General features: G+C 51.0%; 1 protein-coding gene across 4 annotated transcripts in view; it reads left to right on the top strand.

Annotated features, from left to right (window-relative positions):
• ALPK3 (alpha kinase 3) overlaps window positions 1-27,802 on the top strand; it is a 117,208-nt gene that overhangs the window by 45,086 nt on the left and 44,320 nt on the right. For all 4 annotated transcript variants that reach the window (XM_024103968.3, XM_008166762.4, XM_065558477.1 and 1 more), the window contains 2 exons: window positions 4,952-5,069; window positions 16,211-17,624. In XM_024103968.3, coding sequence (XP_023959736.2) covers window positions 4,952-5,069; window positions 16,211-17,624 — 1,532 coding nt within the window. The remainder of the gene's footprint in view (window positions 1-4,951; window positions 5,070-16,210; window positions 17,625-27,802) is intronic.

The raw sequence follows: 27,802 nt of genomic DNA, 5'->3' as shown, positions 1-27,802 counted from the left end.
CTCCCTCCTCCTCCTCCAGCTCCACCCCTTCCTGCTGGGTCTCCCACTTCTGTGTAATCTCTCCTTCATCCCCTCTTCCTCTCTGTGCTCCTGCTAAATCCCTGCTCTGCTCCAGCTCTGCCCTTAGCCTCACCCCGTTCTCCTTCTCTGCCTACTGCTCACTCACTGGCTCCCTGTGCTCTTACGCCTCCCCTCCCTAACAGCTACTCTTTTAGGGTCATCTTCCCATACGCAGCTTTACACCTTCTTCCATGCTGCCCCCTAACCAGGAGCTGCCTCTCCATCCTCCTCTATCCCTCTCCGCCTTCAAAGTAATCCCTCCTCGCATCTCTTCCTGCACCCTCCCTCTGCTCTGCTCTTGGTCTGTGCCTGTCTGACCGGGGAGCCAGTCTTGCCAATGTTTTCAAAGCACTATATAAACTCATAGCCCCGTAACAATAAATATTGAGTTAGCAAGGCCAGGGCCGGCTCCAGGCCCCAGGGTAGCAAGCAGGTGCCTGGGGCAGCCAATGAAGAGGGGAGCGGCACATCCGGCCGTTCGGCGGCAGGGCCGTCACTCCCTCTCGGAGAGGGACCTGCCGCCAAATTGCTGCCATAGAATGAAGCGGCGGTAGAGCTGCCGCCGATCCCGGCTTTTTTTTTTTTTTTTTTTTTTTTTGCTGCTTGAGGTGGCAAAAACGCTAGAGCCGGCCCTGAGCAAGGCAGTGGGTCTCTGCCCAGGCAGGGGAGGCAACCCTGTGGAGTGGCTAGAGCACTGGACTAGGCATCAGAAGAAACGTAATCTAATCCTGGCTCTGAGACTTACTTGGCTAAATCATTGCTGTGCCTCAGTCTCCTTGTCTGTAAAATAGGGCTTATGACATGCTCCTGTGTGAAGCACTTGGGGTCTGTGGGCCCCAGGGAAGAGCCAAGTGCTGTAAATGAATATTGAGGGTTCCTGGCTACAGGCTGTATTCTTGCATCTCTTGCACGCAAAGCTAGGAAGAGACAGGGCATGAATGTCACAGCTCGGACCCAGCCACACGAGATGATTGTTACCTTGAATTCCACCCCAGGGGCTGTGGAGCCCATAAAGGAGGCTCTCTTCTGTTGATCATGGAACACGCTCTGAAAGGCTTTTATGAACTACTTGCGATGACTGCGGAGGAGGGATTGTCTTGTGCATAAGGCGCTGGCCTGGGGCTCTAGTTCTGTCTGTGTGACTGTGGGCTGAATCTTGTTGTCTCAGTTCCTCCTCCACTCAGTGGGGATAATCCCCTGCCTTCAGGGGGGTGACCCAGAGAAGCCATTGATGCTGCTGAGGAGCTCAGATACTGCAGTCATGGGGCGACACACCACAGATACATAGTTAGAACTTTAGTTTCTTGGAACTGCTTTTGCAGTAGCTGGCTGTGTGTTCGGCCCCATGTGTGTGGCCATGAGCTATTGCCATTCCCACGTGAAGCTAGGCCAGGCCTTGGCTGGCTCTGCCCCTCGAGCAGACACCCACTCCTTTATACTTGCAAAGAGAGAAGAGCTGCTTTCTCCTCTTTTGCCTCTCAACTCCCCCCAGTTCAGATGTTAGCAGCACTGTCCCTTATCAGCTCCTTCCCTGCATGCCTGCAAAGGCAGGGAAGTTTGTCACATCCCAGTAGGTGGGCACCTCTAGGACACCTGCTCTATGGGAGGGGTGCCAGACATGTCCCTCCCCTCCTGCAACTTACCAGCCAATGTGGCTTGATCAGAAGGTCTGGCGTGGGCAGAGCTGAGCTGGGAGCCTGTGTCTCATTGGCCATGGACACCTGAGCCCCACACACTCTCTCCCCTGGCTGCTGCTGCAACAGGCCAAGGTCTGGCTTACCGGGGCTCTTCTCCAGCCTCCCCTTTCATCTCTGTTGAGCCCTGTAGGAGCAGGTCTCCTCTCCACCTGTCCCTGTTGCCCTGCATCCCTCAGCACCCGGCTTAGGGAAGCAGCTCCTTCCCCACCCCACTCCAGTGCCTGCTGCCTCCAGGAAAGAGGACCCAGAGAAAGGGTTTCCCAAGCAGTGGAGGGGAGGCAGAGATGGAGAATTCCCAGAAGGTGGTGAAGAGAATCCTTCAGAGGCGCAGGGGCAAGGGAGAACAGAGCGGGGGGGGGGGGACGGTCCCCAAAAAGGGGAGCAAGGTGGATGGTGACAGCATGTCTCCCATGAGGGGGTAGGCAGGGAGGGGCTACCACTGCCTTTGTTGATCTTTTCAAGTCTTTTGTTGCCTTTTTGTTCAGTGTTTGACTTCACTGGCGAGAACCGGTCTTCAGTGCGACACTCCCAAGAATTAGCCTCTTGCATCCGTCCCCCAGACTCTAACTAAAGGGTACCGCAGCCTACCCAACAGAATAACCCTGCAGTAGCTCAAACACAAGGCGGGGTTCACTGGGATTGGTTCCCTGTGGTCTGCGTGATGCAGGAGGTCACGCTGGATGATAATCGTGGTCATTTCTGGCTCTGAGTTGCCCGTGGCCTTTTCCAGGCTGCTCAGCCTTTGTGTGAAAGGTGGTATGCTGGATGTTTCCATGTGGCCTTTGGCTGGAATGCTTCCTGGGCTATGAAGGGGAGGGAAGCCCCCATCCTCCAGCATGCAGCAGAGCTGGGGCAGGTTGGGACAATGCAGAGGAAGAACAAGTGAACAGTGCATGGTTGTCTAGCCACTTTGCTTCTACAGAAATGCAGCCTGTAAAACCAATCGGAATGTGTGCAGGAAATGAGTCTTAGATTAATAGCTTGGGATTTAGAGCTGTAATTATCACTTCAGATGCAAACCTCCTTAAAGCTGGGAGGTGACTTGGTCATTGCAGCTTGCGCAATGAGAGTCTCCGCCCGTCTGCACTTGGAGTCCTGAACACAGTTTCCAGAAACAGGTGACTAACTGAATTAACCAAAAAAAGAACAGGAATACTTGTGGCACCTTAGAGACTAACAAATTTATTTGAGCATAAGCTTTTGTGGGCTACAGCCCACTTCTTCGGATGCATAGAATGGAACATATAGTAAGAAGATATATATACATACAGAGAACATGAAAAGGTGGAAGTTGCCATACCAACTCTAAGAGGCTAATTAATTAAGATGAGCTATTATCAGCAGGAGGAAAAAAAACTTTTGTAGTGATAATCAAGATGGCCCATTTCAGACAGTTGACAAAAAGGTGTGAGGCTACTTAACAGGGGGAGGGATAGCTCAGTGGTTTGAGCATTGGCCTGCTAAACCCAGGGTTGTAAATTCAATCCTTGAGGGAGCCATTTAGGGATCTGGGGCAAAATAATCTGTCAGGGATGGTACTTGGTCCTGCTGTGAAGGCAGGGGACTGGACTCAATGACCTTTGGTCCCTTCCATTTCTATTAAATAGATTCAATTTGTGTAATGACCTAGCCACTCCTAGTCTCTGTTCAAGCCCAAATTAATGGTATCTAGTTTGCATATTAATTCAAGTTCAGCAGTTTCTCAGTGGAGTCTGTTTTTGAAGCTTTTCTGTTGCAAAATTGCCACCTTTAAGTCTGTTACTGAGTGACCAGAGAGGTTGAAGTGTTCTCCTACTGGTTTTTGAATGTTTTGAATGTTAACCAAGGGCAGCTTGGTAGAGCAGTTTTCCCCTGGGGAGGAGGCTAATCACAACCAGAATTAAAGCTGCTTTGATTGGAGGAAAGAGCAGGGCCGGCGCTTCCATTAGTCGACCTAGGCAGTTGCCTAGGGCGCCAGGATTTGGTGGCAATTCAGCGGCGGGGGGTCCTTCCGCGCTCCAGGTCTTCGGCGGCAATTCTGCGGCAGGTCCTTCACTCACTCCGGGACCCGCCGCCGAAGTGCCCCGAAGACCAGGAGCGCGGAAGGAGACCCCCTCCCCCCGCCGCAGAATTGCTGCCGCCAACCGGGACCATGAAAGGACCTCCGCCTAGGGCGCCAAAAACCCTGGCACCGCTCGTGGGAAAGAGCATATCCAAAAACACCATAGGGAGCTGATAAGGAAACCCTGCACATTGTAACAAGCACCCACATGTAATTCAGCCCCATACTGCACAGAAGAGAAGGAGAGGTTTTAAAGGAATAACACATGGAGTGGGACGTGCTTCCCAATACACCCTAAGAAAAATGACCTATCTAGCATTCTGCAAAACTAACTGAAGCATGATAATTTGTCTTGTTTCTGCAGCAGAGATGGAGAATCCTAAATCTACCTCCCCTTGCACAGGAATTCCCAGTAGAGAGATCTCTGCATTAGCAGCTCTCCTGAATTTGCCCTGCACCCCTTTTTCTAGACAGGAAGCTGCTTTATAGAGCAGGCAGCTAACTCGGCTTTGCTTGGGGCAGACCCGCCGACTGCTGATCTCTTTTGCCACAGCTGATCCTGGTAGGAATGTATCTGTTTCCCTGGCTCAGAGACCAGCCAGTCACGCGTGTCATGATGTCATTCTACTGAAAAGGCAGGAAACATCTGTTGTCAAATAGCATTTGTAGGACACAAACCAACCGTGATGCAATCAGGGTTGTTTCGTTCAATGGAAACTTTGGGCTCAGTTTACAGAATGTAATGTGTTGTGAAGAGCTGGTAGCTCCGTGGAGAACCAAATGTCTGTTTTTTAACCTTAGGCTTAATCCAGTCCAAACATGCCTGCTTCGTCTAAAAGTGTCAATGTTCTCACCTCCTGACTATAGCCAATGTGACTGAATGTGGTCTAATGGTCCACTCTCCCCGCTCAGGAACGAAGGGCTCAGATTTTTGCTCACAAATAGCTGGATTCTTATTAGTGTAAATGACAAGATTACAAAATGCGCTACTCTCTCACTGTGCGACCTGCAGATTGGGATGAGCCTGGGGAGAGAGACTGGCTGAGGTTTAATTTACTATTGATTTATTTTATATCTCCGGGAACGAGATCTGCAGCCCTCCTTTCATGTTCATTGTAATGCCCCATATGCTGATATGCAATTTCCTGTCCAGGATACCCCCAGCCAGAAGTGACCTGGTATAAGGATGATGAGGAGATGGACCGATACTGCGGCTTACCGAAGTATGAGATTTTCCGGCATGGAAACCACCACACCCTGCAGTTATACAAGTAAGAAAGAAAGCCAGAGAGCATTTGAGTTTGCTGGAGGAATCCTCTCAATATAGTTTGTTTTAACAGAGCGAATAAGGATTATTCAGCACAGCCTGAGCGATCTGCTTCTAATTGTGTGAATGCCAGTTTGAGAGAGACACTTCAGTCCTGCCTTCCCTCACCCCCACCATCCATTCACAATTCTGAGCTTTGAATGCCTAATAGGGCCATTACTATCAATGGTAGCCATCATCATCAGTTCAGTTTGCAGCATGTGCCAACTTTCCATCACCTTGTCCCTAATGCAACCCCATTCTGGTTATTGTCACCCCCTTTATTCATCTGACCCCCCCCTTGCCAGCCCAGGGCCTCAGCCAAAGCCCCCACTACTGCAGCCATTCTCTGGTGTAATGCAGAAAGCAGCAGGTGGGAAAAGGTTGGGGATATTAATATCTTCTAAGTATACTAACTCTGGTAGCAGCATGTGTCTCAGCCCGCATGGAAGAAGGACACCCTACAGAATGATGGGAACTGTGAGACAAAAAGGCAGAGGAGCTGATGATGAACAATGGTGGTGAACGCAGCAGATAGATAAGACAGGATGAGGCTGGAGCTTCCTTTTAGGAGTGTCCCAGAGTGGCTTTTGGCAACCTTGGTTAAGCCACAGTCAATGGAGTGGTGAGGACAGACTCCAGATTGGAAGAGGTCAGGAGGAGAGCTGGATCAGAGGAAGTTGAGGCAGTTAGAATAAACAGCAGGGTTTTCCCAAGTTCTGCCTACAAACCAAGTTCTACCTGCTTGACACCAGTGTATGACGCTGTTCTCAATAGACTCTAGAGATGGTCAAATCATGGTCACGTGGACTCTGCTGTTCCCATTGCCAGGGCTGGATTACGGTATTGGCATATGCTAGGCCCCATATCCCAGTCACATGGTGATTTAAAAACTATTTTTAGTCCACACAGCAGGTTAGTAGGAGGAAAGTGCTGGTATTCTCCCAGGTGCCACCCATTTGTGACACCAAAATGAAATTACTCTCTGAGCAGATTGTGCAGCTCTTCATAATATGGTTGCCCTTCTCCTTTCTGGCATACTGTGATCAGCAATGAAAGGACTCACAATGTTGATATTCAAATTACTGTAATTGGGCACGAGAGTGAATACCTTACTGCGATGCATGGGGCAGGTCACACTTCTTAGAGCCATTGTTTCAGGCTCTCTGCATACTGAGGCAGCTGTTGCTGCATTGGTTGTGCTCAGGTCACATTTTCAAGGTTTTCTTCACAACCACCAGGGTAGAAACTAACTCACTTTTAAAATGAAAGCTGAGATTCTAGCTGGCAGCTTCAGTGTTCTGATTCAGTACATCCCAGCCCAATTTGAGTCCTAGGTTTTGGAGACAAGAGAGAATACGGGAGATAGGACAGTGTTTAAGGGTGGCACCAGCATGTGTTCTCCCTAAAGTTCATAGCTCATGTTGTGAAGTTTACTGGTGGAGATTCAGCTCCGCTACACTGGCATACATTGACTTCCCACTGACTCCTGGTTTATACCAGTGTAACAGTAAACATGTGAACTTCTTCCCTGAGTAGGTGCAGCTGTGTATTCCACTTGGGTGTATGCGCACCCAGCATGCTGGAGCCAGAGAAGTTTGCCGGAAGTACCCACAGAGGGGTGGCAGTTGTGCCTCATGGCCATAGCTCCTCCCCGAGCTATACGAGGCGGCACTGCTCGTATCCCCTTCAGTTCCTTCTTACCGCCCAGGATTCGAGTTGCAGCTCTGTGTGGTTTTTACCTCACAATCCTCTATTTAGTGACTTTTCTAGTTGTATGTAGTTAATTAGTGTTAGTTAGTTAGCTGTAGTTTTTGTTTCCCTGGTGATATCCTCCCTAGGCTTCAAACATTGTCCGTCGTGTGGGGGAGCGATCCCCAGCAATGATCCCCACACGCCGTGTTTGCTATGTTAAGGCAAGGCCCATATCAAGGAGCAAGATTTGATTTGCAAATTGTTCACCAAATGGACTCAAGTGGCGAGGGATCTTCGTCTGAAGCAGCACCTGCTCGAACGGGCCATGCGGCCTGCCTTGGCACTGAGGTCCTCGTCAGATTGGAGGTCACCCTCCCCACCCCTTTTCAGGGACCCCTCTCATGAGATACTACTCCTTGATCAAGTCCATTTTCTGCTGGTTTTAGGCGCGGTGGAGGAGGTTCTATCAGAACACCAGGGTCATGGTTTCTGCTCCTGGTACTTTCTGGTGCCCAAATCCAAGGAAGGGATAAGACCCATTCTCAATCTTTGTGGCCTTAACAAAGCTGTGAGATACATGAGGTTCTGAATGGTCACTTTGTCGACCATTCTCCCCACGTTGTCTCAAAACAACTGGCTTGCTGCTCTGAACCTGTAGGATATCTACTGTCATGTGGCGATTTTGCTGGGTCACAGAAAATTCCTTCAGTTTGTCCTGGCGGTGCGTCATTTTCAGTACACGGTGCTTCTATTCAGCCTCTCTTCTGCCCCCTGGGTTTTTTTCCAAATGCAAGGTCATCCTGATGGCGTATCTTAGGAAGAAAGGAATCCACATCTTCCCGTATCTGGAGAACTGGTTACTGTGGGATAGATCCAGAGAGGAAATTCTTGATCATATCAACACTACATTATGCTTGCTCGACCATCTGGGTCTCAGCCTAAATACGAGAAGTCAGCTTTGGTTCCCACTCAGAAAATCGAGTTCCTTGGGGTCCTAACAGATTCAAGCGTTTCTCCCAATTGACTGTTTTCAGGAGATTTGCCACCTTTGCTTCAGTCTACAGTCTCAGCCTACCACAACCGTTTGCATATGCCAGAGGCTCTTGGACCACATGTCTGCTTGCACACAGGTGGTCCAGTTTGCAAGGTACACCTTCATCCCCTTCAAATGTTGCTCAGGATGGTTTATCGTCGGACTCTTCACCCCTTGGACAGATTGGTCCGTCTTCCTCAACTTGTCCTGGTCTCCTGGCAGTGATGGATGCGTCCAGACAATCCAGCCCTTGCCAGCCAGGTCTGTTGTCGCTGGCACCTCCCTGATGGGTTGGGGAGCACACCTGGGGTCACTGAAAGTCCAAGGTCTGTGATCAGGTCTACAATGTGTGTCCCGCTTTTGTGGACCATATCAAGGAGTGGTTCACATACTTGCCGATAATACCACTGTGATATATTATGTGAACAAGCAAGAGGAAGCACGCTCCAGGATGCTCTGCCTAGAGGTGATCAGGTTGTGGCAGTTCTGCATTGAGGAGAACATTACTCAATAGCTAACCATTTGCCAGAGGTCTAGAATCATTTTGTGGACCATCTCAGCAGGAATTTTTCCCTCAGTCACGAATGGTCTCTGAAGACAAGCAACCTCTAGGTCATCTTCGCAGCTGAGAGGATCCCAATGATTGACCCATTTGCTATGAGGGACAATAGGAAATGCAATCTGTTCTGCTCTCGAGAGGGCCTCAGATTGGGCTCCCTGTCCGACACTTTCAGCTGGCAGTCAGCTCTCCTGTACACTTTTCCCCCAGCCATCCCACATGTCATCTTTAAGTTGAAGGCAGATTGGGCCAAGCTCATTCTCATTGCCCAGGAACTGCTGAGGCCCTGCTGATTCTCCCACCTTCTTGCATTGTCCATTCAGCCTCCCATATCGCTTCCTCTTCCTCCCTACTCACTCAGAATCACTTGCCTTCCGTGCTCACTTCTCTGCATCTCGAGGCGTGGCTGCTGCATGGCTGAGTGAGGAGAAAGAGCAATGTTCAGAGGCTTCTGTCCAAGACTTCTTGGAGTATCTGCTGCACCATCAGTCATCTGGACTTGCGCTTAGTTCATTGAGGGTTCACCTGGTGGCGATATCAGTGTTTAATCCCCCCATCCAGGGAAGATCAGTCTTCTCCAATGCCATAGTAGCAAGATTCTTAAAAGGGCTTCTTGGTCTCTGTCTTCCAGACTGAGAGCCAGTCCCTTTGTGGGACCTTAACACAGTCTTAGTGGCTTTGATGGGACCTCTGTTCGAGCCCCAAGCATCTTGTCCCTTTCTGCTTTTGGGTCAGAAGGCTGCACTCCTGGTCGTGATAACATCTGCTGGGGGAGTTGTGAGTTTCAGGCTCCGATGGCAGAGCCTCCTTATATACAATTCTCCAAGGACAAAGTGACTTTATGACCATACCCAAAATGTTGCCTAAAGTGGTTTCTCAGTTTCATTTGAACCAGGCGGTATGTTTACCCATGCCTTTTTTTCCTAAGCCACTTTCATCTCTGGAGGAGCAGTGTCTTCATATGTTAGATGTCAGGCAATGTCTGGCCTTTTACCTGGACAGGACTAAACTGTTTTGTGCTTCGCTTCATCAGTTCATCAGACGAGGCTTTCTTCTGGCAACTAGCAGAAGTTGCTAGATCGCAGGCCCTGGTTCTCATGGGAGACTTTAATCACCCTGATATCTGCTGGGAGAGCAATACAGCGATGCACAGGCAATCCAGGAAATTTTTGGAAAGCGTAGGGGACAATTTCCTGGTGCAAGTGCTGGAGGAACCAACTAGGGGCAAAGCTTTTCTTGACCTGCTGCTCACAAACAGGGAAGAACTAGTAGGGGAAGCAAAAGTGGATGGGAACCTGGGAGGCAGTGACCATGAGATGGTCGAGTTCAGGATCCTGACACAAGGAAGAAAGGAGAGCAGCAGAATATGGACCCTGGACTTCAGAAAAGCAGACTTTGACTCCCTCAGGGAACAGATGGGCAGGATCCCCTGGGAGAATAACATGAAGGGCAAAGGGGTCCAGGAGAGCTGGCTGTATTTTAAAGAATCCTTATTGAGGTTGCAGGAACAAACCATCCCGATGTGTAGAAAGAATAGTAAATATGGCAGGCGACCAGCTTGGCTAAACAGTGAAATCCTTGCTGATCTTAAACGCAAAAAAGAGGCTTATAAGAAGTGGAAGATTGGACAAATGACCAGGGAGGAGTATAAAAATATTGCTCAGGCGTGCAGGAGTGAAATCAGGAAGGCCAAATCACACTTGGAGTTGCAGTTAGCAAGAGATGTTAAGAGTAACAAGAAGGGTTTCTTCAGGTATGTTAGCAACAAGAAGAAAATCAAGGAAAGTGTGGGCCCCTTACTGAATGAGGGAGGCAACCTAGTGACCGAGGATGTGGAAAAAGCTAATGTACTCAATGATTTTTTTGCCTCTGTCTTCACGCACAAGGTCAGCTCCCAGATTGCTGCACTGGGCAGTACAGCATGGGGAGAAGGTGACCAGCCCTCTGTGGAGAAAGAAGTGGTTCGGGACTATTTAGAAAAACTGGACGTGCACAAGTCCATGGGGCCGGATGCGCTGCATCCGAGGGTGCTAAAGGAGTTGGCGGGTGAGATTGCAGAGCCATTAGCCATTATTTTTGAAAACTCATGGCGATCGGGGGAGGTCCCAGATGACTGGAAAAAGGCTAATGTAGTGCCCATCTTTAAAAAAGGGAAGAAGGAGGATCCGGGGAACTACAGGCCAGTCAGCCTCACCTCAGTCCCTGGAAAAATTATGGAGCAGGTCCTCAAGGAATCAATTATGAAACATTTAGAGGAAAGGAAAGTGATCAGAAACAGCCAGCATGGATTCACGAAGGGGAAGTCGTGCCTGACTAACCTAATTGCCTTCTATGATGAGATAACTGGCTCTGTGGATGAGGGGAAAGCAGTGGATGTGTTATTTCTTGACTTTAGCAAAGCTTTTGATACTGTCTCCCACAGTATTCTTGCCACCAAGTTAAAGAAGTATGGGCTGGATGAATGGACTGTAAGGTGGATAGAAAGCTGGCTAGATCGTCGGGCTCAACGGGTAGTGATCAATGGCTCCATGTCTAGTTGGCAGCCGGTTTCAAGTGGAGTGCCCCAAGGGTCGGTCCTGGGGCCGGTTTTGTTTAATATCTTTATTAATGATCTGGAGGATGGTGTGGACTGCACTCTCAGCAAGTTTGCAGATGACACTAAACTAGGAGGCGTGGTAGATACACTAGAGGGTAGGGATCGGATACAGAGGGACCTAGACAAATTAGAGGATTGGGCAGAAAAAAACATGATGAGGTTCAACAAGGACAAGTGCAGAGTCCTGCACTTAGGACGGAAGAATCCCATGCACTGCTACAGACTAGGGACCGAATGGCTAGGTAGCAGTTCTGCTGAAAAGGACCTAGGGGTCACAGTGGACGAGAAGCTGGATATGAGTCAACAGTGTGCTCTTGTTGCCAAGAAGGCTAACGGCATTTTGGGCTGTATAAGTAGGGGCATTGCCAGCAGATCGAGGAACGTGATCGTTCCCCTTTATTCAACATTGGTGAGGCCTCATCTGGAATACTGTGTCCAGTTTTGGGCCCCACACTACAAGAAGGATGTGGAAAAATTGGAAAGAGTCCAGCGGAGGGCAACAAAAATGATTAGGGGTCTGGAGCACATGACTTATGAGGAGAGGCTGAGAGAACTGGGATTGTTTAGTCTCCAGAAGAGAAGAATGAGGGGGGATTTGATAGCAGCCTTCAACTACCTGAAGGGGGGTTCCAAAGAGGATGGAGCTTGGCTGTTCTCAGTGGTGGCAGATGACAGAACAAGGAGCAATGGTCTCAAGTTGCGGTGGGTGAGGTCCAGGTTGGATATCAGGAAAAACTATTTCACTAAGAGGGTGGTGAAACACTGGAATGCGTTACCTAGGGAGGTGGTGGAGTCTCCTTCCTTGGAGGTTTTTAAGGCCCGGCTTGACAAAGCCCTGGCTGGGATGATTTAGCTGGGAATTGGTCCTGCTTTGAGCAGGGGGTTGGACTAGATGACCTCTTGAGGTCCCTTCCAACTCTGATATTCTATGATTCTATGATTCTATTCTATGAGTTTGTGCCATATGCAGACCATATGAAGGGACAGGAGGTCTCTTCGCAGATGATCTCTAAATGGATAACCTCCTGTATTAAGCCTGCGTATGAAATAGCTTTGGCTACGCTCCCTCAGCGGGCGCAAGCTCATTCTGCGAGAGCGCAATGTCAATAGCGTTCCTCTGGGATGTCCCAATCCTGGACATGTTGCAGGGTTGCTACGTGGGCGTCCACACACTTACGAACCATTACGCCATCACTGCAGCTTCCAGGGCAGATGCAAGTTTTCATAGAGTGGTCCTGCAGTCCTTGTTTAGATAGAGTCCCACCTCCAGGGGTGGAGGGGGTACGGCTTGTGAGCCACCTATGTAGAATACATGGCTGCATCTGCTCGAAGACAAAAACATCAGAGTCTCGTCTCTGGGCGTTCAGTGAGAAAGAGCCAAGCAGTGTCAGAGTGGCACTACCCCATATAGCCAGGGGAGGGTCTTTGGCCATGAAGCATGAGTACCATCTCCTACAAGTACTGCTAGGCAAAACTCTCCGTCTCCAGCATGCTGGGTGTGCACACAGCTAAGTGGAAACATGTCTGCATCACATCTCGAAGAACCACAGTCACAGTCATCTCGCAGAAGCAGCAAGCCTTATGGATCTCTGTCTGAGAGGAGCCCTAGACCTGTGATGGCAGAGAGATTGCGTAGTAGCATCTGTTGTGTTAATCTTGATGGAATATGTGGGCCCAGAGAGTCAGAGGTGTTCACACAACCTTTTCACTGTACAGCATTAAACAATTAAATAAGGCTCAGGGTTATGGAATACAGAGACCTCCACCTGCTTAGCCCATCACAAATCCTTTTACCCTGTTGTTAAAGAAACAGAAAAAAAGGGGAGGGGGGACAGTGAGATAAATTTGAAAGGTAAAGTATCAAGTAGGCCCTTCATTTTAATGATATTCTTTATTCCCTTTAGCTGTAGAGAAGTTTTAGGACACCAATCCCTGTCTGATGGTATTAAAGGTAGTAACTGCCCTTTGGGGGGAGGTGGGGGAAGAGAAGAAGTTTGTTGAAATGGCTGGATCTGTCGTAGCTGTTGTGGTTGAAGTCCGATCTTACTTCCTAGAAGACAAATCACTACAAACACACGAAAGAGGAGAGAAAAGAACGGCAAAGAGAGAGAATGCAGCTTCTGTCTGTAGGGCTGGCTTGTACTTGTAACCTCACTGGTGGAGAAATACAGGCCCAGCACACAGTCTGATCAGCCACTCCGAGACCTGGCAAACTTGTGCCAGCATCTGCCTGTTTTGAACAGGGGTTCATAACCATTTTTTGAATTCCTGTCCCACCTTGGCATTATTTTTTAATTGGGTTTAAGCACGGGCTGGGGGGGTTATTTGGGGATTGGATGGGAGATGTGGGAGGGACAGGTTTGGGGGCTGTTAGTGATGTTGTGGGGGTGCAGGGAGTGCAGGGAGCTGTGTGGTTGTGTCGGTGGCCACAGCTAGCTCTGGCTGGCTCCCTCCTCCACAGCCATTCCCCATCTCCTCTTCTCTTCTCCCCCTGTGCTCGCAGGCACTTGTAAGGGATGGACTTGCCGCTGCCACAACAGGGATGGGGCTGGTTTGCTGGGCTCCAGGTGGACTCTGTTCACAGCACTATGTGGGGTTCCCACTGATGCCCGCCACTGGGCTCTGGGGACTCTCCCTGCTCATCCTGCCACTGGGCAGCTTAGCACTGTGCTGGCCCTGGCACCGCTGGAGGTGGGCTTTGCCTGCCGCACTGGGCTATGCATGTGGGAAGCGGGGTGGCTTAGATTTGGGGGAGCTGAGCAACCTCCAGCCCTAGCCACCATTACCTATGCTGCCCCTCCATCACAACAGAGGGACAGATGGGCCAGCTCTGAGTGGTGTTGTGACCCTGCACGCCAGGTTGCAATGCCATTCTCTTAAACTGGCTTGGCTCACCACACGCACCTAGAAAGTCTGACATCCACACCCCCAAGCTGAGAACCTCTGGTGTAGGGCATTGCCTCTCTGCCATAGACTCACAGCAGTGTTAAAACTTGTACAGTCTTGGCCGGCTGAGCTAGACTCTCGTTAGAAGGCAAAAGGATAGGGATCCTATTGGGATCCAGGAAGTGAGTGGGCGGAAGCCTGCCCACTGCTAAAGGACCTTCCCCAGCCTGAGGGGAGTATCCACGGAGCCTGGAAACCAAATGATTCCGAGGGACAACTAATGAGATAACAGGGACGGGAGACCGAGCAGAGAATCCCGGACAGAGCCCACTGCTCCTCAAAGGCATCAAGGGAGCCAGTGGACGCCGCCCAGAGGAAATCTGCCCGGATGCGTGAGCAGACGGAGGATCGGAAATAGGCCCCACAGTTACAGGAGACCCCATCAGCCAACCTCCTCTCCCTGGTTTTATAGATGGCCATTTTGGCCAGGGCTAGGAGGAGGTTGACCAGGAGGTCCTGTGACTTTTTGGGGCCATGGATGGGGAATGCATAGATAAGGAGGTGAGGGGAAAAGTGCAGCCAAAAACATAACAGGATATCTAAGAAGAGCCAGAATCGGGGCTGCAGGGATAGGAGGGATAAGAAATAAAGTGGAGAAGGAAAAGGAGACACAGGGGAAGGGGTGATGGCAGGAACTAGGCAGTGTTCAGGATTTAGCTGGAGGAGGTGGTGACGTCCATCTGGGTCCTTCTGGCCCAGTCTGTTGAAGGCATCTGTCATGATCAGGCTAACAGAAGCCCAGCAGTGTCATGGTGGATCCCAGGAGATGGTGGGGATGGCAGCCGTGATGATGAAGTTCACTCCTTTCCTGTTTACCCATCTCTCAGCCAGCCAGCTGATTAATTTTAAGAACCCCCTCCCCCAAAGGGAGCGATGGGTAGAATAGCCCATTCCCTCATTATTTTACCCCTCCCTTAACCCTCATTTCCAATGCACTAAGTTTGGCTCATAGATTTACAGTCCCACCCTCTTCTGGTTTATCAGACATGATTTGAACAGTCCTTGATACATCAGGAGGCCATTTGGTAATTATAGGTGACCGGAACCTTTTATGAACTTTTATCCACTTTCCCACGGTGAGGTTCATAAATAAAGTTGGCCTGCTAGGCCCCATTTGTTACAACTGGTCGAGGTGTGTCTCAAACAGCTACTGGGCATAGGCATGTGAGGTGAGGTGGAGTCAGATAAGTGATCTCATTAGACTGGTTTCCTGTGACAGAAGGGAAGGCTGGGGGAGGAAATTCAAGAAGCAGAGTTAGATGGAGCACGTCAGAGCCTGAGAGAAGAATCCTGCCCAGGGATTCACTCGATCAGGATGGAATCAATGGAATTCTTGGTGCTAGCTGTTCCTTCTTCACCACAGTCCTCTCCAGTTTAGGCCAATGCCAATATTTCAGCCTATGCCTCTTGCATGTGGAAACGGAGGATCATATTGTGGCTGCCTTGCATATGTTAGGGAGTCTCTTGCTCCAGGGGAAGCCATCCATCCTCTTGTTGCTAGTGCTCTGGGAGCGTTGGGTGTGGGGAAAGTAGGCCGGCACTGACTGTAGCGCTCCAGACCCAGCTGGGCATCTGAGCAACTATAGCTTCAAACCTTGCACCACAGACTCAGGCGAATGCACAGAAGTGGGAATGCATGGCTGCACCACTGGAGCTGGTGAATCAGTGCCTCTAGGTACCTGTGCTTGGGCAGCACCCTCCAGCCAGCTGTGGCTAAGAGCCATAGGGAATGCCTCATTTGGCCAGGAAAGCTCAAAGTTTGAGCGTAACTCTCACTTCAGCCAAACAGTCACCACTTCTCAGTATGGATTTTTCTTAGTCTTTTTACCTTGACAGATTTATGGAAGTTTCACAAGCACTTGGGTTTTGGTTAGACTCTGCCTGATTTGAGCCCTTTAGTATTTGTGACATCATAAAGCTCCGAGACTGCTGTGCAGGGTTCAGCTGAACACCCATGTTCAACATTAAATACATGTATACAACTCCTCCGTGACCAACTGCAAGCTCAGATGTCAACCAGTCCTGTATACCCTGAGCTATCTCCATAGGCAGCCATTTGTTCACCTGACCAGTATTTTTATATTGCGAACAGACTTGAAAATAATGGTGATACCAAAATATCCCCAGTTTTCTGAGTGTTGTACCTGGTGGCTACTCTTTGACCAGTTGTAGAAAGGACTGCTGTCACTGACGTGTGTGTGTGGGTGTGTTCATGCGTGTGCAAAAAGTGCCTTGAGGGGGACAGGTGTGTTTCACAATGTTGTTTTTGGTCACCAGATGCAGAGAGGATGATGCGGCCATTTACCAGGCCTCTGCTAGGAATACCAAAGGCATCGTGTCCTGTTCCGGTGTCCTGGAAGTGGGAACCATGACGGAGTATAAAATACATCAGAGGTGGTTTGCCAAACTCAAGCAAAAGGCTGAAGCCAAGTTGCATGAAATAGAGCAGAGCCGAAAACAAGGGAAAGAAAACATGGAGGTGGAGAAGCTGAGGACAAGTCCTGAGAGATTCCAGCGAAAGCGCCGGCTGACTGGGGATCTGAACCTGCGTTCAGGTGTCTCCCTATGGGAGAAGGAAGATGTAGCAAAGGTGCATGTTGCGGATCCTAAGTCAAGGTTACGGGAAGATGTTGCTGAGCCCAAGGAGCCATCCTTAAATGCAACCGCTGGATTTTCAAACAACTTCCTAACAAGGCCTCTGGATGCAGAGGTGACCACCAATGGAGACTCCTCTATGGAAAGTGGGGAGGAAAATGGAAATAGCTTTTTCACATACATCTATGAGACGGTGGAGGAAATAACTACCAAGCCCACCACCAGAGAGTCCTTTGCTAAAAAGAAGAAAAAGAAGGGGGAAGAGCCTGCTGCTCTCTTGGCAGCAAAACAGGAAGTTTCAAGTCAAGAAAATGGGCTGATAGAGAGCCAAAATCTCTCCCAAAGTCAAAGAAATGCCCCTTCTGTTGCCCTGCCAGGGAGCATGCAGTCAGTAGCTGCAATCAGCCAGCTGGTGGGAGACGTTCCAGAAGTCAAAGAACTTGGAACGCCCAGCAGTCAGGATGCTGAAACTGGCAAACCTCAGCCATGTTCCCTGCCTTCCAGGGGTGACACTTACTTCTCCTTGACAGAGATGTATCTTGAGAGTGGAGCAAAACATGTAATGGAAGAGAAGATGCCACAAGCCCCAGAAGAAGCCAAGAATGGGGCTCAGCTGCAGTCTCCGGCTGTGAACATTAACAGGCAAAGAGAAACTCCTCCCCCAGCATCTGAGGTGTTCCTGGTAGGGGCTGTGGCAGGAAAGGAGCAGAAAGGCCAACCTGTGGAACAGGAACTGGAGGGGAATGAGGCCATAGGTACAAAGTTAACCAAAAAGGAAAGTGAACTGCCTGGGAATTTAAACCAGAAGAGAGTTGAGCCTCCTAGCAGGATCCTGGAACTGAGCTCTGAGATGCGGCACTCCCTCCTAATGGGAAATGCATCAGGGACTCCTTGCATCTCCTCATGCAAAAACGTCCAAGAAACAGACTTGCTGGACTCTGTACAACCAAACACCAAGCAGCCCTTTCAGCATACTACTCCATCTCTGAATCAAGTGGCCCCGTGTCTGGATGTGTCCCAGCTGAGACAGGAGGCAGGAGGAAGCTTGCTTCAGGGCTCCTTGGAAGAACAGATGGTCTTCAAAGTGCCGTGTGAGGTAATGTAAGTTCTATTTTTTTTTATTTTTTTTTGGTAAGCTGACCTCAGGCAAATGTTTCCAAATCAGCTAAGCAGTGAGCACAGATCACTCTTAGCTATAAACGGCAACTGGGAATGCTGAATGTGTATGACAAACAGAGAGCATGATGACATCTGTTCAGTTTAGCAATGAGCCTCGGCTTCTAAGTGGCACAGTTAGAAAGTCGTTATGTAAACGAAAAACAGACATGCCAGGTAGGCTTTGTGAACTTTACTGGGCAGCGGGTGGAATTTTGTTTACGGTGAAACATACATACTGTAGATCTGGCCATTTGTTGGCTCCATCTGCCCTGCTGGAACAATGCTTTCGATGAGTCGTTGTGCCGTGCTGCCGAGTCGGAGAACTGCATCTGTTCCTGACCGTCACCAGTTCCTTTCAGTCCATGTCTATTTTTGTCACTTAATCTGAAGTGTTTTCCATGAAATGCAGTATTGGGCTGGAGGTTGCATGTTTTCTTATTAACACATTTCACGGCCCAACATCCTGTGATCCTGATTTCAGGGCACAGTTGGGATTTTACATCTGAACAATGACATCAATGTGCAGGGGGCTCATTACAGTACAGATCTAGATGAATAAAGAGACTGAGTTGAGGCCCCACTGCCAGGAGAATAGAGAGCTGCAGGTTCATGTGGATTCATTCCCCTGCTCCAATTCCCCCAGAAGGTTGGAAAAAGCCCAAATTTCCCACCTGTATGGCATTGTGATGGCCTGGGCCAGCTAGTTGTGACCCGCTTCTGCTCTCTGAAACCATCTCTTGTACACTGTTGTTACTACACCAGCAAAGAGGAGTACCGTATTTCTGAGCGGGGATTACTCCTGCCTGAGCATAGCCAAATGTACAGAGCATAGCATAGCTGTCACTCATCCACATACTTGGCTGGTAATGCAATACATCCACTGACTGTGATGGGAAGTTGGAACTGCCAGGTTTCCAGCATTTCCCAAGGCTGGCACCTGCCTTCCTCTTCTAGATTTCCTTGCAGATGTGCAGCCGTAGCTGGAAGCACAGCCTTGTAATGTTAAGGAATCAGTCAAGATACTCTTCTGGACACAAGCTTTGCAAAAAAACCAAACAACCGTTTTCTCACCTTCTCATAACTGTTGTCCTTCGAGATGTGTTTTTCATGTCCATTCCAATCAGGTGTGTGGGTTGGTCCGGGCGCCACCTGGAGTGGTGCCATCATGGTGCTCAATACAGGGCCCTACCGACCTGCCATCCCCTCAGTTCCTTCTTGCCAGCTACTCGGACAGAGGGGTAGGAGGGTGGGTATTGGAATGGACATGAACAACACATCCCGAAGAACAACAGTTACGAGAAGGTGACTCCCAAGCCTAAGTTCTGGAGGTGGGGTTGGCGTCTTCCACTGATTGGAGCACAGCTCTACCGAAGACTGCATCGTCTCTGGCCTGCTGGGTAATAGCATAATGTGCACTGAAAGTATGTATGGAGGACCACGTCGCCGCTCTGCATATTTCCTGGGTCGGGACTTGTGCCAGGAACGCTGCTGAAGAAGCTTGTGCCCTGGTGGAGTGTGCAGTGAGCAGAGGGGCAGGCACCTCTGCCAGGTTATAGCATTCACGGATGCAGGATGTGATCCACGAGGAAATTCATTGCGGGGAGATTGGAAGACCCTTCATCCTGTCTGCCACAGCCACAAACAGTTGAATGGACTTCCTAAATAGTTTCATTCTTTCAATGTAAAAGGCTAGCATTCTGCGGATGTCCAATGAGTGAAGCCTCTGCTCTCTGCCGCTCAAGTGTGGCTTAGGATAGAACACTGGGAGGAAGATGTCCTGGTTGATGTGAAAGCGGGAGACAACCTTCGAGAGGAAAGCTGGATGTGGCCAGAGCTGAAACTTGTCCTTATAGAACACAGTGTAAGGGGGCTCTGATGTTAGGGCCTTGAGCTCAGACACCTCCTGGCTGAGGTTATCACTACCAGAAATGTAACCTTGTATGCTAGGTAGAGCAGGGAACAAGTCGCCAGCGGTTCGAAGGGCGAACCCGTCAATTTGGAAAGGACCAGATTGAGGTCCCAGTTCGGGGCCAGATGTGCGGATATAGCCTGTCGAGACATTTCAGGAAACGGCTGACCATAGGGTTGGCAAATACCAACCGGCCCTCTGAGCCTGGATGGAAGGCAGAGATGGTGGCCAAGTGAACCCTTATTGATGACATGGACAGTCCCTGCTGCTTGCAGTGGAGAAGGTAGCCCAGTATGGGTGTTATGGAGGCGAGTGTCGGGGACGAGTGATGCTGCGCCGACCAGATTGAGAGTCTTTTCCACTTGGCAAGGTAGGTAGCCTTGGTGGAGGGTTTCCTACTGCCCAGGAGGACTTGTCTAACCGGATCTGAGCAGTAGAGCTCTGTGGGGTTCAGCCATGAGGTGCAACAACTCGAAGTTTGGGTGCTGGAGACTGCCATGATATTGAGTTATTAAGTCCAGGAGGAATGGCAAGGTAACTGGGGCTTCCACGGATATTTTCAGGAGAGATGTGTACCAGTGTTGGCGGGGCCAGGCTGGAACTATCAATATCACTGAAGCTTCTTCCCTGCGTATCGAGCACCTTGTGAACGAGAGGGCTAGGCAGAAACGTGTATAGGAGATGGCCTCCCCACGGGAGTAGGAACGTGTCTGCAGTGGAGCCCGGGCTGTGATTCAGGAAGGAGCGAACTGCTGGCACTTCCCGTTGCGTCACATATCAAACAGGTCCATCTGGGGAAAACCCCATCATTGGAAGATGGAGTTTGCGATGTCCGGGTGTAGGGACCACTCATGGCCATGAAAAGACCTGCTGAGATGGTCCGCCAACTCGTTCTGTACTCCCAAGAGGTATGATGCTTGCAGATGTATCGAATCAGCTACATAAAAGTCCCACAGCATGAGGGCTTCCTGGCACAGGGGAGAGGAGCGTGCACCCCTCTGTTGATATAGAACATCGCTGTGGTGTTGTCTGTCATGACTGATACACATCTCCCTGTCAAGTGAGCTCGGAAAGTCTGGCATGCCAGGCGCACCCCTCTCAGCTCTCTGACATTGATGTGGAGAGCAAGTTCCGCCTGAGACCAGAGGCTTTGTGTCCTGAGATCTCCCAGATGTGCTCCCCAGCCCAAGGCTGATGTGTCCGTCACTAGCGAGAGGGATGGCTGAGGACCGGTGAAGGGGATCCCTTCACACACTACCTGCAGGTCAAGCCACCACTGGAGGGAGTCGAGGACCGGGTGAGGCAGAGTGACGACCCTTTCCAAACTGTCCTGAGCCGGCCAGTACATTGAGGCTAGCCACAATTGGAGAGGCCGGAGTCTGAGCCTGTCATGTTGCACCACATAGGTACAAGAGGTCATGGGTCCTAGAAGCTTCAGGCAATTCCTTGCTGTGGTGGTGGGAAACTGCCTGAGACTTTGAATGATGTCACCCAGGGCCCGAAACCTCACTTCCGGGAGATAAGCCCTGGCCTGTGTCAAGTCCAGCACCACCCCTATGAACTCTATCCGCTGAACCGGGGACAGAGTCGATTTCCCCATGTTCAGGATAAGGCCCAGTTCGTCGAACGTCGTTCTTGTGAACTCTACTTGTGCCTCCACTTGAGCCCTGGAGCAGCCCTTGATCAGCCAGTCGTCGAGGTACGGGAACACCTGTACCTGGTGCCTGCGTAGGAACGCGGCCACGACTACCATGCACTTGGTAAACATACAAGGCACCGCTGACAGGCTGAACGGGAGGACTGTGAACTGGTAGTGTTTGTTGCTCACCACAAACCTGAGGTACCTTCTGTGGGATAGTGTAATTGCTATATGAAAGAACGTGTCCTTCAAGTTGAGGGCAGTATACCAGTCCCCAGGATCCAAGGAAGGGATGATGGAAGCCAAAGAGATCATGTGGAACTTCAGTTTCCTCATGAACTTGTTGGGGCTCCCACAGATCTAGGATGGGTCTGAGCCTGCCTTTGGCTTTCGGTATCAGGAAATACCGGGACTAGAAACCATTGCCCTTCTGCTCCAGAGGAACCTCTTCCACTGCCCCTAGCGATAGGAGCGAGTGCACCTCCTGTATGAGGATTTGCTTGTGAGAAGGGTCCCTGAAGAGGGATGGAGAAGGGGGCTGGTGGAAGGGCAGAGAATTGGTGGGAGTATCCCCTCTCTATCGTGCAGAGCACCCAGCGGTCCGATGTGATACGGACCCACACAGAGTAGAAAGGGGATAGTCAGGACGAGAAGGTAAGGCAGGTTGGATCCAGTCCAAGTGCTGGTGTGCTGTCCTTGTTCACACCTTCAAACGGCCTGCTTCTGGCCAGATGAAGTTTTGGACAGGCCAGAGCCCTGGCCTGAGGACAGGTGCAGCCTCTTCCTGCCACTCCTGTTTCTCCTCTGTGAGCCGTCCTGCCAGTTCTGCGGTTGATAGAACCGCGGAGGAGGTTGCGGCCTAAAATGCCTCTGCTGCGTGGCGGGGGTATGAAGGCCCAGCCATTTGAGGGTGGCTCTTTAGTCTTTTAGGCTATGTAGTCTTTTATCCGTCTTTTCGGAAAATAGAGTCACACCCTCAAAGGGGAGATCCTGAATGGTCTGCTGGACCTCGTATGGCAGACCTGATACTTGGAGCCAGGAGCCCCTTCTCATGGCAGTCCCGGTAGACGTTACCCGAGTGGCCGCATCGCACCATCCAGAGCAGCCTGCAATGAAGCTCAGAAAATGAGCTTGCCCTCCTCCACCAGGGCCGAGAATTTGGCATGGGAGTCCTGCAGCAGCAGCTCTGTGAACTTTGCCATTGCCCCGCATGTATTGTAGCAATACCTGCTGACAATGGCCTGCTGATTAGAAATGCAGAACTGCAAGCCGCCAGTGGAGCAGACCTTTCTCCCAGAAAGGTTGAGTCATTTCACCTCCTGATTCTTTGGGGAGGAGCCTTGGTAGCCCTGGCACTCATGTTGGTTAGCAGCATCCACCACCAAGGAATCTGGTGGAGGATGGGTAAACAAGTCCTCGTAGCTCCTGGATGGCACAAAATAGCATCTTTCATTGCGCTTAGCCATAGGAGGCAACAAAGCCGGGGTCTGCCACATGGTTTTGGTGGTGTTGGCAATGGTCTTTATTAGGGGTAGAGCAATACGAGCAGGTCCGAAAGGGGCGAGGATATCCACCATTGAATCTGCATCCTCCACTACCTCCTCTGCCTGAAAGCCCGGCCCTGGAAACCCTCCTCAGCAATTGCTCTAGGACCCTGTAGTCCTCCAGGGCTGGGGCTACCAAAGTGCCCGCCAGCGCGTCACCTGGAGAGGGAGGGGAAGAGGAAGAGACACCCGCAAGGAGTGGCTGCTCTCTTCTCTCCACATCCAAGGGGTCCTGCGGTGCTTGGGGATCCTGGTCTGGAGCCTATGCGAACAGTGCTGTGGCCCTCAGTGCTGGAGGTGTATACATCGGTGCCGAGGCTGCCGGTGCTGAAGTTGTTGAAGCTGGAACCGATGGTGCCGAGGCTGTTGGTGCTGAGGTTGTCAGTGCTGAAACTGCTGGGGCTGGCGTAGACGATGCTGGTGCCATAGGGGTTGGGATGGTGGCATCAGGGAACAATGGAGCTAACCCCAATCCTGCCGACGGTGCCGGAGGCGGTACAAAAGTGGCCGAGGCTACCGCCGCCACCCTGGAATGCGACCCTTGGCTCCACCCTTGGCCTTTATGAAAGGCCCAGGGAGTCCAAAAGGGTCATGGTACCAGGGGTGCCACTGCGCGGGCCATTGTGCCGGGTAAGGGTGCCGGTCTCGTGATGACCTGGACCATCTACTTCTCCTCCTACGAAATTGATAGGAGTCCAACTCTGAGGTCTCCGAAAAGGAGGACCATGGAGGAGCGGTACTTTGAGGCACAGAGGGTCCGCGCTGAGGGTTCAGGGACCGATGAGGCTGCTGACCCTGTTCTGGTGCTGGAGAGTGATGTGCAGGGGATGGAGACCACCAGGCCATCATTGCGGGCTTTCCCCTCGATGGTGCCGGGGGAGCGACTAGTACTGATGACCTCTCCCGTCTAGGTGGGGAAAATGGTGCCGTGAGCTGGAGTAGGTCCCGTGCTGCCTCAAACGCCTCTGGGGTCGACGGGAGGTGTAGTTGTCGGCTCGGCCTTGTCAAGCAAGAAGGGTCCGGACTCGACCGCCCTTCCACGAGGACAGGAGTCAACGCGACCAACTGTGGCAGTGAGGCCGAAGTAGTGTGGCCCAACTCGGGTCTCACAATGGCTGGCTTCTTGGGTATAGCTGGGGGGGCGGGTAAGACCCTTCTCTGGCCTCCTCTTCTTCTGCGGCACCGGCGATTGAGACTGGTGCCTGCCTGCGGCATGTGAGCTGTGAGTGGAGCCATGATAGTGCCAAGCAGGGCCGTCCTTACCCATATGCAAAGTACGCAGTTGCGTAGAGCACCAGGAGATTTGGGGCAGCAAATTTCCTGGTGTCCTGCACAGCTGCGTGCTGCTCCAGCCTCTGCTCTGGCTCTTCCCCAGGGCCCCCGCTCCTGCTCCACCCCCGCCCTGCCCCTTCCGTGCCCCAGCCCTGCCTCTTCCTGCCCCTGCCCAGCCCCACCCCACTCCACTCCCCTGAGCTCTGCAGCAGGGCCGGGGCTGCACGGAATGCAGGGACCTGACCCCAGCCACGCCACAGGTGAGTGCTGGGGGGTGGTTCCCCCCTACCCCCAAGCCAGCCCTACCTCTCCGCGGAGGTCGGGGCCCGCTCCCCCCGTGGAGGCTGGGGCCCTCTCCTCGCCCCCCCCCACCACAGAGGCCTGGGGCCAGCCCCCCCACTCCCTCCTGCGGAGAATCCTAGAATATCAGGGTTGGAAGGGACCTCAGGAGGTCATCTAGTCTAACCCCCTGCTCAAAGCAGGACCAATCCCCAGACAGATTTTTACCCCAGTTCCCTAAGTGGCCCCCTCAAGGATTGAACTCACAACCCCGCGTTTTTAGCGGGCCAGTGCTCAAACCACTAAGCTATCTCCCCCCCCCCCGAAGCGGGCCTGGGGCCCGCTCCTCCCCTGCGGAAGCCTGGGGCCTGCTCCTCGCCCCCCCTCCACCCAAAGAGGCCTGGGGCCCCACACACACACCTCCCGAGGAGGGGCTATGTAGGGCCCCAGAATAGCTAGGGACAGCCCTGGTGCCGAGAGTCCTTGTCTTTACTTGGCACCGATCCCCGTGCTGACAGTGCTAGGGGAGTGCGTACTGAGGAGGAGGTACTCGGTGCCAAAGTTGCATTGGAGCTGGAGTGCCGCTTCCATTAGGAGGAGCTGCAGGCTCTCATCTCTATCTTTCAGTGTCCTGGGGCAAAAACCCCTGCAGATCCTACAGCAATCATTTTGATAGCTCTCCCCCAAACACTTCACTTCTGGGCATACACTTGCCGCAGACGTCACAGGCTTTGAAGCCAGGAGACTGCAGCATGCCCTAGCACCGGGATAGTGCTTGAGGGGAAGCCCCTCCAAAGGAAACCTATGAACTAAATAAAGTACCTACTAACTACTTAACACTAACTACGGAACTAATGAAAACTATATACAGACTGCCAAATGCGCTTGTCATGACAAGAGCAAGGGGAAGTTCCAGCTAACCGTCACTGGCGGTAAGAAGGAACTGAGGGGGTGGCGGGTCGGTAGGGCCCTATATTGAGTGCCATGATGATGCCATTCCAGGGGGCACCTGGACCGACCTGACGGATACTGCTAGGGGAAAAATCTTCTGGCTGCCGTGCACCCGCGTGCACGCACACACCTGATTGGAATTTGTCATGAACAAGCACTTGAAGAAGAATTGAGGTTCTGTATCCTGGAGGCATCTGCAGTTATCCCAGTACAGTCCCCTGTACCCTTCTTTAAGCTGACTGCACAGCCTCCATTGGCCATATCACTTCTCTTACCATCAAGCTGCTGCATTAATCCCTGCCATGCCACAAAAATCCACAGCAACACTGCTTTTGAGCTTCGCCACCTGCCACTTGGCTTTGTGCTCCTTGCTCCCGAGCAGGAGGGTTTCTGGCACCAGTCATGTCCTGCTATCCTTAGGACTTTGTCTACACTGGAAAATGCATCCTCTTAGAAAACATGCTCCCTAACGAACAAGTGTAGACCTCACACCTAGTGTAGACAAAGACGGTCGTGTCTGGAATGTTAGCTGGTCATAGTTAACGCTATTGGAGCTATGCCTGGTGAAGGCATTTCTAAAGGTGTTAAACTCATCTACACTGGGTACTAGGTGGTGGTTAGAATGTGTTAATTGACTGTCATGAGTTCTAAAACAAAAAAAATCTTTCCCTTGGTCTGGACAGGGCCTTAGTGTCCGTGTTTTCCGGGCTCCAGCACTGACATCAGCACCATCTCAAATAGATTCCCTCTGAGCAGAGCTTGGCTGTAGTGGGAAAACTGGAGGCAAAGCCTGATCCACTTCTGACCCAAAGATCAGAGAAGTTGGTTCTGAATGAACTACTTCTTCATTCTGCCCATGGTATAAATGCCGTAAAATAGGAAGTGCTCTTGCTACAGTACAGATAACAGACATTAATTATTTTTGCTGTGGAGCATCTTTACAAAATCCTTTGACAACCTTCAGTTTTCTAATCAGCTGACGTTAAATGGAGTTTGTGCTCCATCACCTGGCCTCACAGTGTGGATCTAATAAGGTGTCCACAGTACAAGGCCTTGACTTGACATTGTCATGCTGTGATGAAATGAACAAGCTCTGGGAGGACGGTGTACACTGAAGCTCATCCAAGGCAGCTCTTTTCTGTGAGGTTTGCCAGCTCTTCTCCCTGTAGACCAACCCATGGGATGATCTCCTCCTCTCTCATGGATTACATCTACTGCTACACCCTGACTGGCCCGGTCTTTGCTGTCCTGCATGTCTGCCTGCCTCAGGGATCTCTCCTCCGGGGTGTCTGCTGCAGCACGTTAAACTGAGCTCCTCTTCACCCATCCAAACCCACCCCTTCTCTCCATCATTCTGTAACTCCACCATCTTCTGGATCCCCCAGCTTGCACTTTGGGGTCACATGAGTTGTCTCCTCCCTCATCCATGGCTTTGCCAAGCCTGACAGTTCTTCCTCTGTTACACTACCATGACTGACTCATTCCTCTCCAGCCCCATCTCCAGTAGTCCAACTAAGCCGTGGCCATCTCTTTCACCTCAAAGATTGTATGCACTGTAATAAAGAGTCTGACAGAGAGGAGCTGGAAAGAGACTGTACTTTATTGCCTAGTCCAGTCACATGATGGGGTTGGGATGATAAGGTTAGTATTCTGTCCCATGACAGGGTCGGTATCCATTGTCTCCAGGGGTCACCATTACATCTCTCCACCCCACCCCATTTTTCTTTCATTCAAAGAAGAATAAAACCACGAGCTAAAAATAACCACAGATTAACAAATAGCTACGGGCTAACGCTAGTGACTGCATCCGAGCCTCCAGGGCTTCCTTCTGCAGGGGGCTGCTTAGGTGAATTCACCACCTGAATCCTACAAAAACAACAAGGAGTCTGGTGGCACCTTAAAGACTAACAGATTTATTTGGGCATAAGCTTTCGTGAGTTAAAACCTCACTTCTTCGGATGCACCGAAGAAGTGAGGTTTTAACTCACGAAAGCTTATGCCCAAATAAATCTGTTAGTCTTTAAGGTGCCACCAGACTCCTTGTTGTTTTTGTAGATACAGACTAACACGGCTACCCCCTGATACTTGACACCTGAATCCTGTATTTGCTGTTCCTCAAGTTCTTCACTGTCAGTGAAGCATGCTACTTCTTTCAGCACACCAGCACTGTCAGTCATATCAAGAAACAGAGCCGCTGTCCTCCTGGGTTTTGCTTAGCAGTGTTGTGTTGTGCCTGCAGGGCAGCCCCTCAAGGGTTGTTGCGACGGAGATGGTGTAGATGTTACCTGGTCACATTGCCAGGTGTTTGCTCTTTGGAATCTGAACGTTCTCCCTCACTTTGCGATGCGGGTACCTGTCTGCCATTCTTGTTGTAACATTTCTTCTCTTCTAGTTTCCTTGTTCCTCTTTTTTGACTGTTTATGGCCATGGCTGCACTTGAAGCTGGGGGGGTGAGTCCCAGCTGGAGGAAACATACCGGCAGTAGCTCTCGTTGGGCTGGCACAATAAAAATAGCATGCAGC

This window comes from Chrysemys picta, chromosome 10 (assembly GCF_011386835.1).
Source record: "Chrysemys picta bellii isolate R12L10 chromosome 10, ASM1138683v2, whole genome shotgun sequence".
Classification (NCBI taxonomy): domain Eukaryota; kingdom Metazoa; phylum Chordata; order Testudines; family Emydidae; genus Chrysemys; species Chrysemys picta.
The sequence above is the reverse complement of the archived record's forward strand: the minus strand, read 5'-3'. Positions and strand labels throughout refer to the sequence as shown.